The sequence below is a fragment of the Sprattus sprattus genome, assembly GCF_963457725.1.
Source record: "Sprattus sprattus genome assembly, chromosome: 2".
NCBI classification, from domain to species: domain Eukaryota; kingdom Metazoa; phylum Chordata; class Actinopteri; order Clupeiformes; family Clupeidae; genus Sprattus; species Sprattus sprattus.
In genome coordinates, this window is record NC_137921.1 from 29,523,883 (window position 1) to 29,538,141 (window position 14,259).

The following is a 14,259-nucleotide window of genomic DNA, read 5'->3' on the forward strand; positions in this document are numbered from 1 at the left end:
TGTGTGTGTTTTTTGTGTGTGTGTTGAGGAAAGCAAGGTTAAGATGTTGGAGCACTGCAAGGACAGGGAAAGAGTGAGAAAGAGAGAGAGAGACAGAAGGAGAGAGGAGACAGAGGAATACAGGTAGGGCTAAGGTGTGTGTGTGTGTGTGTGTGTGTGTGTGTGTGTGTGTGTGTATATATGTTGCCAGTGCATTGCAAGACAGACAAAGAGGCAAACAGAGAGAAGGAGAAAGAGAGAAGGCGATTACCTTTTCCTCCGGTTCCTTGGCCTCCAGGCTTATTGTAGAGGTAGAGATCGGAGTCTGGCAGCCCACTACTCAGGTGGAAGTAGTGCTGAGGACCAAGGGCACAGGACACCATTAGAGAGGGAGAGAGAGAGAGAGAGAGAGGTGGAGAGAGAGGGAGAGAGAGGGAGAGAGGTGGAGAGACAGAGATAGATAGAGAGAAAGAGAGGGAGAGAGGGAGAAGGAGAGGGAGAGAGAGAAAGAGAGAATCAGAGAGTACAGGGAAAGAGAGAGAGAGATATAGAGAAAATAAGAGTGAGAGTGAGAACAAAGGGAGGGAGGGAATGAGTGAGCGAGTGAAGAAGCAGAGGAATTCATCAGCACATACATATAAAAGGAAGTCTTGTCAAAGCCCCCTCAGACTATGCATATCAAATGTGTGCATTAGCAGGAGAAGAGATGAAATCTCAGGCCTCCTGGAGTTCTGAACTCCAGCAGGACTTCAACCCCCACAGTATCCCCTCTCCACCCAACAGTGCTGCATGCATTAAGACTGCCTTACGTGGGCAGGAGTCAGACTTTTTTATATAGTACCGTACACACAGCGCTCAAGACGAAGCCATTGCACAGTATACATTTGGAGTCAAACCTTGACAGAGTTTGGTCAAGGTGTGGGTGTTAGCGATTAGCACACCGATTCCGCACCAGTTTTTCCACACCAATGTGTGTGTGCCTCATAAGAGCTAAGGTCGCAAAAGTGATTTTCAGCAAGGTCAGAGGTTACCACGGCGACGGTTTTCAGTACACAGCAAAGGTGAGGGGTGTGTGGGCAAAGCAGTGGGCAGATAAACCACAGAATGCTGCTTTTTCCGTTTTTATAAAGTATGTTTTTGTAGACAACTAGTTTATATAACGTCCCAATACAATTACTTGCTATATGATCATGTGCAGAACTTATAAAACACACATTTCAGTCCCATAGACTCTTATGACATAGAGCATCCATAGCTTTGCACTTTGGGTCAGAAAACCCCCAAAGATATAATACCATCTTTTACCAGCAAACAGCAACATACACACAAACAAATATAGCAGCAACATACAATAGTTATTAAGTGAGTTCCAGTGGCAAAGTTTAGATGAGTTTCAGTCTCAGTGCAGTCTGTCCTATTGTGGGACTATTGAGGGCAGTGTGAGTGTGTAAGTGTGTGAGTTGTCTCACTGCAGTCTGTCCTATTGTGGGACTATTGAGGGCAGTGTGAGTGTGTGAGTTGTCTCAGTGCAGTCTGTCCTATTGTGGGACTATTGAGGGCAGTGTGAGTGTGTGAGTCGTCTCAGTGCAGTCTGTCCTAGTGTGAGACTATTGAGGGCAGTGTGAGTGTGTGAGTTGTCTCAGTGCAGTCTGCCCTATTGTGAGACTATTGAGGGCAGTGACAGCACTGACAGCACTGACAGGCAGGGCCGTTGCTAGGAATTCTGGGCCCCCTGAAAGAATATTGGTGTGGGTCCCCGCCCCCTGACTTTTCATCGCCAAAGATCAATTTTACACAACTTTCTTTCTTAGACTATGTATTATAATTTATTTATTTATTTTTCTGTTCCTCTTCACAGTGCCTGATGCAATGCACCCAATTTGTTAGTTTTTTTCAATTAACCACTCCACAAAGAGTCACTGGGTATTATTATGTCATGTTAGAGCTAAGGTCTTGAATGCGAACGGGTACAATTCGCCTGTGCGAGAGTCGCCATTTTCGCTTCACGCGAATCAGGCACAATTCGAGTGGGCGAGAGTCGCCACTTTGTGAATGAAGCACGCTTCACTTAGGACACAAACTATAAATACGACAACTCATTCAAAGACAAAACAAATAGCTACACGTAACCTATAAACGTTGTTGAGACTTTTATTAAAGATCTTACTCATTCTCGTGGTCGGTAACAACAACAATAACAAAACAGAGACAAATAGCCACACGACGGTCAAGCAATGTAATTTATTATGTTCTACGAATCCAACTGATACAAACATGTAGCCTACTGTTCGGGTAATAATTTACAGCAACTCTTGACTTGATTTAGAAATCCTCAAAACCTGGTTTGATGTTAATAGATTGTCACTCAATAGAAAAATAAAAAAACTAATTCATGGTCTTTGGAAATCGAAAAGGAAATAGGTAAGGACATTCAATTAAAAATAAGTGATGCTGAACGAGTGACCGAGATAACATTTCTAGGAGTGGTCATTGACCATAAATTAACATGGAAACCACATGTTTATTATATCAAAGGAAAGAGCTCTAAGATGATAGCAATTTTGTACAAATCAAGAAGCATGTTAAACTATAAGGCCTTACATATTATTTACTGTTCACTTATACTTCCCTACATATCATATTGTGTGGAAGTCTGGGGATTGACATATAAAACAACTGTCAATGAAATCATTATTTTACAAAAACGAGCCATAAGGATAATAAATAAGGTTGATTATTATGCACCCACTAACCCATTGTTTATGAAATCATTTGTTATGAAATGTAATGATCTGGTATATTATAAAATAATGCAAATAATGTATCGAGCTAAATCAAACCAACTCCCAGTCAGCATACAAAGGTTTTTCTCATTTCAAGAGACAAAATATAATCTCAGAGATGTCTGTACATTTACTGTACCAAATGCCAAAAAATAAATTAAAAGGAGATGTATATTTGTTGTTGGAATTTCATTATGGAATGATGCTAACATAATCTTAACAAAGTGTAAGACATTTTTTGTTTTCAAAGGGAAGGTAGCTAAAGCCATTTTTGAGGGCTACAAGTGTCCATAATGTATGCAGGATTTTGTGCTGTTTATTTGGGATCTTGCTTCATTGCTGTTCTTGTGACTAACTTTTTGGAGGCAATTTTTTTGTTTGTTTTTTTATTTCCATTACATGTATTACTTGTAAAAAAAAAAAATGCATGGGTAGCTTAAATTGGTCAAACAGGACAGGCTTAAATACAAGCATTATGCTTCAGCTTGTGCCTTTTCAGTCACTTTGAATGTATTATTATTTGTGTTGAACTTGTTTGTTGTTGCTGTGTGTGACTGAATAAAAACATATATCAATATATCAATATCAACTTACATTACCACTGCACACTCACAACCTTACAGATAATGTATTGTATAGCATTTGTATTCAGTATGATATGACAGCGCAAGATATATGGGGTATGAGCAGTTGTAACATTGGCAGCAATAGTTGGTCATTAGCGCAGATATGATACAGGTACAGGTAGCAATAGAAGTTATGAATGAGGTAAGAGACATGATAAGATATAAGTACAATGAATATGAGGTAAGAGAGTCATGATATGATATAAGTACAATGCAACGGAATCTAACCAGAAGAACCATAGCAGAAGAGTGCAGAGTATTCTGCATAGTGGTAATATAAAAATAAATAGATGGGATATATACAGTATGATATGACAGTACAAGATACAGCCGCGGAAAAAATTAAGAGACCACTTCAAAATTATCAGTTTCTCTGGTTTTACTATTTATTGGTATGTGTTAAAGTAAAATGTACATTTTACTTTAACACATACCAATAAATAGTAAAACCAGAGAAACTGATAATTTTGAAGTGGTCTCTTAATTTTTTCCGCGGCTGTATATGGGGTATGAGCAGTAGTAACATTGGCAGCAATAGTTGGTCATTAGTGCAGATATGATACAGGTACAGGTGAAGGTAGCAATAGAGGTTATGAATGAGGGAAGAGACATGATAAGATATATAAGTACAATGAATATGAGGTAAGAGTCATGATATGATATAAGTACAATGAATATAAGGTAAGAGGCATGATATGATATAAATACAATGAATAGGGACAACAATTTTAAATAAGTAGATATAGATATGAATACACTATAAAATGTTAAGTGGCTGAACAAAAAAAAATACCAATTCAACACCCACAAGGTAGTTTACACAGCACCAGGTTAGAACCATCAAGGCGGCTCCTGGCCTTTTGTCTAGGTTGATGGGCCATCAGACCTGGTTCCTGGCTTTTTTTTGTCTTGGAACCAGAGCTATTACACTCTGATTGTTTGTTTTTGAAATAAATGACATGAAATGACATTGCTTGACCGTGTAGCTATTTGTCTCTGTTTTGTTACCGACTTTCAACCACGAGAATGAGTAAAATCTTTAATAAGAGTCTCAACAACGTTTATAGGCTACGTGTAGCTATTTGTTGTCTTTGTGAGTCAACAACGTATATGTCTCATATGCGCCCGTCTCTGTGCAATTCAGATCGCGTCAAGTGAAGCGCGCTTCATTCACAAAGTGGCGAGTCTCGCCCACTCGCGGAGTGCCAAATCGCGTGAAGCGAAGTGGCGACTCTCGCCCACTCGAATTGTGCCTGATTCGCGTGAAGCGAATTGTGCCTGATTCGCGTGAAGCGAATGGCGACTCTCGCGCAGGCGAATTGTACCTATTCCCAGCTTTGGCCTTACCTGCATATTCACTATCCCCTTCACTGTCTGTAGTAGCTTTGGTTTCTAATATTTGTTGGGTAGAGGACCTGGCTCTGTAGACAGCAAGGGCAGTCAGTGACAAGTAGACTTATAAATACATCTACATTTTGCCATTCATTACAGAATCGAAAGAGCTTAGACTTATGTGTAAGTAATTGCCAATGCACAGCAATTCACTAAATTAAAATTACCAACAAGTGTCTATCTCACTCACTCACCATCATCAGCATCTTTGGAGTGCTGGGGGTGGGGGTCAGAGGAGGCTACAGCTGATTCTGGAGTAGCAGCACATATAGGTTTAATTATTTAATTTCATTTTGCTTTTGTACACATTTATGGTTATGTTTTATGGAACAACTGATGAAGAACTAACCTACCTAGTCTTGGCATTAACATCCAAAAAGGGCAAAGGGGCAAAATCTTAATTGGCTTATCAATGCCATAGACAACCAACTTTACTTTATTCTTGTATGAGGAAGGCAATCTGTAAGATTAGCCCCTGCTTAAAAGGCGGCTGCTTGGTTCTGCGTTGGTGTCACATTTTTGCGCAAAATTTACTCATAGCAATTCATGCTCCCTTAATGGTTGCGAGTGTTGCCAAGCAATTCACACCCAGAACAATTGCAAGGGGCTTGCGCGGCCTCTTGCGCTTGCACTTGCACTTACGCTTACGTCTCTGACCATAAATCAGCCTTAACATTAACCAGACTCATGTCATAGGCTACCATAGGCAGCGTATAATAACAGTTGGCGAATTAAAATGTTACTGATCTTTCCTGTGGATGATATTTACTGGATCATTTTGTTATGTCAGCCTTGTCCGGCGATTATTTTAAACTGCTGACCACCCTACCGTTTAACGTTAGTGTAATTCGGTAGCTGGCTAAGCAGTAGCTCCTAACATTAGGCACTCCAACATCGTGACGTTGGACGAGGCGAGATATGCTGAAAAATATATATATATTATATTTAAAAAACAGTGATATTCTGGGCTCCTCTCGTCCTCTCGCCGTCCTGGTTTATGTTTCTGTTTTGGCATTGCTTCTCTATTAATACCCAGCTGGCCGCTGCTGCACTTCGAGAGCAATAACGTAACGTTTTGCACAAAATCTCAGAAGAGGAGCGAACTAAACCAATTTTTGAAGAATGGGGTTATTGCTCGGAAAATAGAAACTTTTTAAAAATGTTGCTTGATTTTGTGGCTTTGTTTTAACTCTGATGCATTACTATGAGTATTAGTTAGGCCTATGCATAATAATATAGTCATAGAAGGGGAAGCCTATATAATAGGCTACTGGGGTTTTTGTGGGCCCCCCCTGGGCTGTGGGCCCCTAGAATTGTCATCACCTTTCACCCCTAAACGACGGCCCTGCTGACAGGGGTATGAGGAACTCAGGAAGGGATGCTGGTTGGCCGCTGTCAAACGGACAGACAGCACTAAAGTAAACTACCGTGTGCTACAGCTAAGAGCTGCAACATACTGCTGTTATACAGGAGGTTGATGTATAGGAAAGGGTGGAACGAGTGTGAGTATGAGTGTGTGTGTGTGTGTGTGTGTTTGTGTGAACGTGAGAGTATGTGTGTGGGTGCGAGTGCCAGTGCGAGTGCCAGTGCGAGTGTGAGTGTGAGTGTGAGTGTGAGTGTGAGTGTGAGTGTGAGTGCGAGTGCGAGTGCGAGTATGAGTGTGAATGTGAGTGTAAGCGTGTGTGTGTGTGTGTGTGTGTGTGTGTGTGTGTGTGTGTCAGGACGAGCACTAGGGCGCTACCTTGAAGTGGTGCTCCATGTTGCTGTCGGTGTACTTGGGGATGTGCAGGAAGATGAGCAGGTTCTGCCTGAGGTAGTGGGCCACGGCGGGCAGCCAGGCCAGACAGTACTGGGGCAGAGAGAACTCCATCACCTCGGTGGCAACAGAACCAGGGGGTTGGATGAACTGCAGAGAGAGGGAGAGAGAGAGAGAAAGAATAAGAGAGACAATGAGAGAGAGAGACAGAATCACAGAGAGAAGGAGAGACAGAATGAAAGAGATGATGTGTGTGTGTGTGTTTAAGAGAGAGATAGCGAGAGAGAGAGGGAGAGAGAGAGAGACAGAATGCGAGAGAAAGAGGAGGAATAAGAGAGAAGGAGGAGAGGGATGGAGTGAGAGAGAAAGAGTTCAAAGCAGGGAGAGGGGAAAGTGACAGAAAGGGCCTGGGCGTCTCCAACAGGGGAGGCTTTAATAATACACAAACACTCTCTCTCTCTCTCTCTCCCTCTCTCATTCACATGCATACCCACACAAACACAAACACCAACAAGAACACTCACATTCACACCAACAAACGCTCTCTCAAACACACTTTCTCTACCTCGCACACACACCCCAAACTGGCGTGGACAGGTGCGGCAGACAGCAGTGCTGGCAGAGAAGGCACCGAGGGGAGGACTAATGAGACCTGCTTACGGACTTCCATCCTTCCAGCCCAAAGCAGCTCAGCCCAGCACCGCACCGCACCTCAAAGCCCAGTGCCGCACAGCACCGCTCAGCACAGCGCTACGGGCCTCAGACATGAGTCATGCCATCAGACAGCCCGCTGCTTAAGATGCTGCCTGCGTTTGGAGTGATTACAACTACAGCAGGGGAGGTAGCAGGAGAGACAGACAGAGGGAGAGAGAGAAGGGGGGCAAGGGAATAGGTGGAGGAAGAGAGAGTGAGAGAGAGACTGAAATGGGAAAAAGCATGGGAGAGGAATATAGTAATGGATGAGTAATGGACAGAGTAAAAGAGAGAGAGGGAAAAAGAGAGAGAGAGCAAAAGAGAGACAGAAAGAGAGCTTGAGAGATGGAGAGAGGTGGATAGGGATCTGGAGGTGGAGGTGGAGGTGGAGCTGAACGTTACCTCCACGTCGGCCGGGGTGAGTTTGCAGTTGCGGACGAGCATCACGGTGATGATGTCAAGCGTGGCCTCGTCCAGACGCTTACGCAGGACTTTCACCAGCTCGTCTGTGATCTCAGGACCTGCGGGGATCACACACACACACACACCGGACACGGACACGGACACACACACACACACACGCACACGCACACACGCAAGCACCCAGAAAACACACATAACATCAACCTGTGAAATAGATGACCCTGTTCAACAGCCAGACCAGGCTGACTACACATCTTCTGCCCTTACCTATTCACCACTGCCAACAGCTCTCAACAGGTTTTAAAAGTACCGGGCGATGTTGAGTTCACAAAGGCACTTCAGTAAAAGGCTGGAAGTCAAGAGCAGATTCCGACCACTGTGAGGTCAAAGAACATAAAACGGCATCCAGAGATGACTGTGAATCAGGCTACGGCACAGAGATATGAGACAAACACTCAGTGGCTGTCCAGAGAGTAGATTTGGCCAGGGGTGTTTTTGGAGTGGTTCTGGTCACATCTGGTACCAGGTCAGCGCTAGAGCCAATGAATAAATGACACCAGAAGGGTTTTTTTTGTGGCAACTCTCTCTCTCTCTTCTAGTTATGCTGGTGGTAGCATCACATCACTTCACATCACAACAGCTATTTTTCTTGAATGAAAATTAAACACCCTTTTCCATTCCTTTGATAGTAGTGAGTTTTTCCAGGATTTCCATGGCCGTGTGAACCATGCCAGATATGAATCAGCTCCGGATGAAACTGTAAATCACAAGGCGTCAACAGCTCTCTGGCTAGTTCAGCTCCGGATGAAACTCAAAATTACAAGGAGTCAACAGCTCTCTGGCTAGTTCAGCTCCGGATGAAACTCAAAATTACAAGGAGTCAACAGCTCTCTGGCTAGTTCAGCTCCGGATGAAACTCTACAATAGCTCTCTGGCTAGTGTTGCAGCAGGATCCACCTCTCTAACCATCTCACAGAAGAGAAGCTATTTAATGAACCATTAAGGAGAGGAGGATGAGATCTCCATGGCTTCTTCCACAGCAGCCAAATTTATGCAAATCAATAGCCTGACAGCCAGGTGTTGGGAGCCTTGGCGCTCCTGCGCCGAAAATAATAACAAAATAAAAACAAAAACAACAAACAAAACAAAAACTTCAGATCCCTGGATACAAACAATACCCATGAATTAAAAAAAGATGTGTGGTGTGCCAATATTGCAGAAGATACATTAGAGAGAAAGGTTTTCACAGGCCTCCTCGTCTGCGTAAGCATAATCCCCGCCTGGCAATCGCTGTTCTTGAAACACTGCCTGACACAATGCACATCCATAACTCATTTGCTCGAAGGCTTCCAAGCTATTCTCATAGCTTCCACACAGAATTCAATTCAAACACCGAACCGCATTCTTGGAGGACCGACAAGCTGGAGCAGCCGTGCATCATCATGTAAAATGGATTTCATTGCTTTTTCGATCAAATATTTTTTTTACCGTCATGCACATTTGTCAATGGACTAATTTTCCCGTTTGTGTGCATCCTGATTCTAAATAGTCCAGTCAAGAGTAATGACCTGTCAAACATATAAATATCACAGATCAGGTGTTGTTGTTGCTATGTTGAATAACCTGAAAGGTGAATCTTGACATCCACTTCAATTTGCTTTTTCCTCACACTCTGTGCTGGGACCAATCGCACATGCTGTCAAAGGTAGTTCAGCAACTATCAGTTCTGAAACACATTTCTGCCTCAGGGGTCACATTGAACACTTCCATATTCAGGAACTCTGTATGTACACAGACAGGCTTTAAATGGGGTCAACAGGCTGCTCTTGCATAAGTAATGGATATAGGAATATATACTGTAAGGAAATACAGGCAAAAGGCACCAGAGAACACAGAGAATAAAATGTGGTTAACAAATAGAGTCATGGACAAAAAAGAGCAAGAATTTGAATGCATGCAATTTTAACAAAAATTACAGCGGTCATGACAACATGACACGTTATTGTTGTACAACTAATGAACGCAGTCAATTCAGAGAAAACGATTCTTGGAAAAATGAACTGACTAACTCTTTTCAGAGTTTCCTCTGATTGCTCCGAGGGAAATATAGGATACAGCGAGACCACGGCATATGGAGAAGTTCCAGAAAAAAGGTCCCCACATCTTAGGTAAGTGTAAAAACAGTGTGAGGTTCCTTTAAGAAGAATTCCTGAAAAAGCTGCAGTGTCATTAAAAAAGGAACGCACAATTACATACTACACGCTACATTTCCCCCTCTTGTACTGCCTAAGCATGTGGCTGGTATGTCTGGCTCAGGGATGTCATTTGGGACAAATGTTTGCTACAAGACTTTTAAGCAACAGAAAGCGAGAGGTTGCGCATTATCGCAAATAACATCATAACTGATCACGTTTCAGGCCGAAGCTAGTGGCTAAAGACGCTTACATTTCCTAATGGATTTTAGGGAGATGATTACAGCCTGACCCTGTGGCCAAACATTACACGAGACTAAGGATGTGCCAGAGAAACTCCAGGACCATACAACAATGCGTGTTGTGAAGACAGTAAGATCCAAATCACTGGTGATTACCCTGCGACAAAATACACCCCCCCAAGCATTTACGGACACACTTTACAGAGATCTCATTGCGGTGAATTAGAGTGGTTTGGTCAAGAATGGCGGGCCATGTTACAGAGAATCTATGAGCACTTACTAATTAACTTCATCCTTGAAATATTTCTGAGCTGCTTCCCATTACTCCTCTCTGCTGTGGAGTCTTATCCACGGTTATGGGGGGAGAATGATAATCGGCCTAAAGTCCACTTTAAAATGCAAAAGAAGAATGGTATCTCATGCGAATAGGATATCAGGCTCAGGTAATCTTTCTTGAACTGATGCATCTTTACAATGTAGTACACCTTTTTTTGTATTAAATTTAATTTATTATCACTTTACCAGCATGAATTGTGCACAGTCAGGTTAAACATAACTGCACATTTGTTACTTGCACAAAAAAAATCAGTGAGTGGACACTTTCTAGTAGTTTGTGTTGGATGGCACTGTTTTGACAGTGATGCAACCTGTATACAGGACAAATTTGACCTCACAGTACAGATGGTGACTGAATCAATCCCCATCAGAAATAAACCCTTTCCCGCCAGGGCTATTCTTGGGTATTCTTTCATTAAGGTATTTATTTTATTTAGAATTGTGAGGAGCTTGAGATTTTCAATGGGCAACAGAAAGAGAAATACAGTTATGCGGGTAAAACACATCGACTGAAAGCTGAAATGGAATTGGCCGGCATGCTGCAAACTGATACTGTGACTTCAATTTTAAGTTCAGGTTTGGAGAAGGATGAGGGAATGTCTCACAAAAATGTGCTTACGCAACTGAGGGAATATAAAAACGTCTGCATTAAGACAGTCTGTGCGGACCTGGTGGGAAGGGGGGTGACGTCATGGCAGTGGGGACTTGGAGGGGGTTAGGGAGGAGCAGCAGTGACCCCTGGTGGCCGGGAGTGGAAGTGCAGCACGGAGGCTGCAGACATGCGCACTAAGCTGTGCTGAAATGAGTCAGCCATTTCATTCCCCCTCTTTCCTCCCCCTCAGGGCAAGAGAACTGGGAGTTGTAGAGGAGGGAAGCAGGGGAGTTTGGAAAATGTTGTAGTGTACACTAGAAAGAGAGAACTCTCAAAACAGGAGGTGGAGGAGGAGGCGACAGAGATAGCAGGTGGCACGGAGCTGACCATACTTCTTTGGCTGCCTATGGCACACTGGTTTCCTTTCATCCATCTCTCTCTCTCTCTCTTTCCTCCCTCACTCACCTGCACTGCCGACGCCATGCACCAGCAGGAGGATGTGTTTGTCCACTTGTCCAACCGGTCTGGAGCCTTCCAGGGAGGAGCGGGACCCCTACAGAGTACAGACCACAATTATAAAACAAGGACACACGCATATGCAGATTCTCTCTCACACACACATACACACAAAGATCGACATGCAGACACAGAGACACACACACACACACACACACACACACACACACACACACACACACACACACACACACACACACACACACACACACACACACACACACACACACACACACACACACACACACACACACACACACACACACACACACACAAAGGCCAGCTCAAGGCAACATTAGTGTGCGTGACCATTCTGAGTTTTGCATGGCCTCTATGGCCATCCCTCATCCTCTCAGAAGTAATTACAGAAGCTGCTTGGCTCCAAAATAAGGGACACTTGTCATTTGCCACCCTATAAAGCCCAAGGACGCTTTCCTGCTTTGTAAGCAGCGGGTAAATCATGCAGTCGCCGGCCATTTCACTTCCCCATCACGAGCAGGAATCAGAGCCCTAATGGCTCTTCAGGGCCGCAGTTGCCGGCTGCCTAATGAAAAATGACACCGGGGGATGGATACCGTGAGGTCTTCTGAGTAGAGGGGCTCCTGGCTGCGGGCCAGGCCCATAGAGCGTGCCATGTGTAGGTTGCCATCCAGGTCGGAGTACTTCCCTGTCTGGGACGTCTCGGAGAGTCTAGACAGGAGAGAGGGCGAGAAAGAGGTTGGAAGACAGGGTAACACAAAAGGACATCAAGAGAGAACACATAAGAAAGAACACTACTAAAAAGAAAGAAAGAAAGAAGAAAGAAGAAAGCAAAGACTCGGCTCCAGAGAGGATGAAGGATTTGAGCTGAGGCAGCGCTGCGGGGGGGGGGGGGGGGTGGGCGGGAGGTGTCAGGGCCCTGCTGAGAAGAGTGCCGACCTGAGGTAGAAGACTGATTTGGTGGTGCGCTCCTGGTAGACAAACATGTTCTTCCTGTTGACCACGCAGAAGGCACTGAGAACCGAGCGCAGGGCCTGAATGGCTGCAGCAGAGAGAGAGAGAGATAGAGAGAGAGAGAGAGAGAGAGAGGGGGAGAGAGAGAGAGAGAGAGAGAGAGAGAGAGAGAGAGAGGGGAGAGGGAGGGAGGGAGAGAGAGAAAGAGAGGGAGAGAGAGAGAGAAATAGGTCATGTTACACGAAAAACCAACAAAATAAGATACAAAACACCATCAGGATTGAGATGATGGCACACAAACTGTCAAGTCAAACTGTCATCAAAACAATGAAGAATATGCTTGGAGTTGTGGTTTCAGACTCATCAGAAGTCAGAAGAACTGACAAAGGCTCATCCTGCCCCAAAGCATTAGTGGTGGATTTTAGTGTGATAGCCCAACTTTAATGAAGTCTTTAAACGTTATATCCCAATGAGTGCAGTGGCTTTCCCTACTAAACCTCCAAGATGGTTTATGTGGTATGATGGTATGATAATGGTATGACTGTAGACTAGTGGCAGAAAATGAGGAAATAATGTATACATTTAGGGCCTGATTTACTAACATGCGACTGCTGCTTAATCTGCGTTCGCACATTAGCGCACAGTGTTTTTGCGCATGTTCCGTGGTATTTATCAAACCAGATCTGCGCTGGGCAAACTGTGTTTACTCCGCCCTATATAGGGCCTGATTTACTAACATTGCGACCACTGCTTAAACTGCGTTCGCACATTAACGCACGGTGTTTTTGCGCATTTTCCATGCTATTTATTTAGGAAGAGAAAATGAAGCTTCAGCGAAGTGGAGATAGATTTATTGGTTCACGTTCGCTCAATCACTGAACCTGATTCAATGTGTGCGCTGCTATATTGTTGTTCTGCCCGCCATCACCTACAGCGAGATGTTTAAAAGAACACGATTATAAAGAATATGTTATTGGTGGCATTAATGCATAAACTGTCTATTATAACAATATAGATGTGTACATGGCGAGATTAATCATTTCTACAAGGGACATGGGTTCACTACAATATATATGGACGTGGGTGCAATCAATGGTTCCGATTACGTTCGGAAAGTTTGCAATTTCAAAAAAAGTCCTTTTTGATGTCTCTAATTTCAGCTATGGCAGTGGGGAAATGTATTGACCAGTGTGGCGTAGCAATGCATCGAGCACCTGGGTGAATATTTGGCTGAGTGAAGGCTGAGACTGCAGATGCTATAACTGGTTGAAATTATCCGGAGGCCAATATTTGTAAATTAGTTTTAACAACTGATGGAATGGAATGTGATCGTCTGGTGGAGAGTTCGATGTCTCTCTGATCTGGTCCAGTAATTGAAGTATTGCGTGGCTGGTTAACCTGTACCGTCTAATGATTTGTGGTTCATTTAACTGAAAATGTGTTATACGAGTTGAAAAAAATATTTCTGTGCGCTGTCTCTGTCTTCTTTCTTCGCCTTGCTGTTATCACTGCTGCCATATCAACGTTTTCAGACTCAATGGAAATGCACTTCCTGGTTAAGACGTCCTTTTATGAGGCGGAGAATTAGCGCGCAAATCGGAGACGTGCGCTCGCCAGGCAGTTTATTAAATACCACGCAATACATCATTAGGCGCACTCCTCCCATTAAAGTGCGCTTCACGCCTACGTTACCACCCACATCTCCGTGCAACCCAGGTACACACCCTCAAAGCGTTAATATGCGACTCTACTCAAATGCGCCCCCTTAGTAAATAACGTTTTATGTTTATGACCGC

The 14,259-nt window shown here is 43.8% G+C and overlaps 1 protein-coding gene across 6 annotated transcripts in view; it reads right to left on the bottom strand.

Moving 5' to 3' along the window:
• Nucleotides 1-14,259, bottom strand: part of szt2 (SZT2 subunit of KICSTOR complex) — a 140,226-nt gene that overhangs the window by 76,333 nt on the left and 49,634 nt on the right. For all 6 annotated transcript variants that reach the window (XM_080832172.1, XM_080832173.1, XM_080832169.1 and 3 more), the window contains 6 exons: nucleotides 12,449-12,551; nucleotides 12,106-12,220; nucleotides 11,480-11,567; nucleotides 7,632-7,750; nucleotides 6,522-6,686; nucleotides 251-335 (listed from right to left, as the gene is read on the bottom strand). In XM_080832172.1, the coding sequence (XP_080688298.1) occupies nucleotides 251-335; nucleotides 6,522-6,686; nucleotides 7,632-7,750; nucleotides 11,480-11,567; nucleotides 12,106-12,220; nucleotides 12,449-12,551 (675 nt within the window). The remainder of the gene's footprint in view (nucleotides 1-250; nucleotides 336-6,521; nucleotides 6,687-7,631; nucleotides 7,751-11,479; nucleotides 11,568-12,105; nucleotides 12,221-12,448; nucleotides 12,552-14,259) is intronic.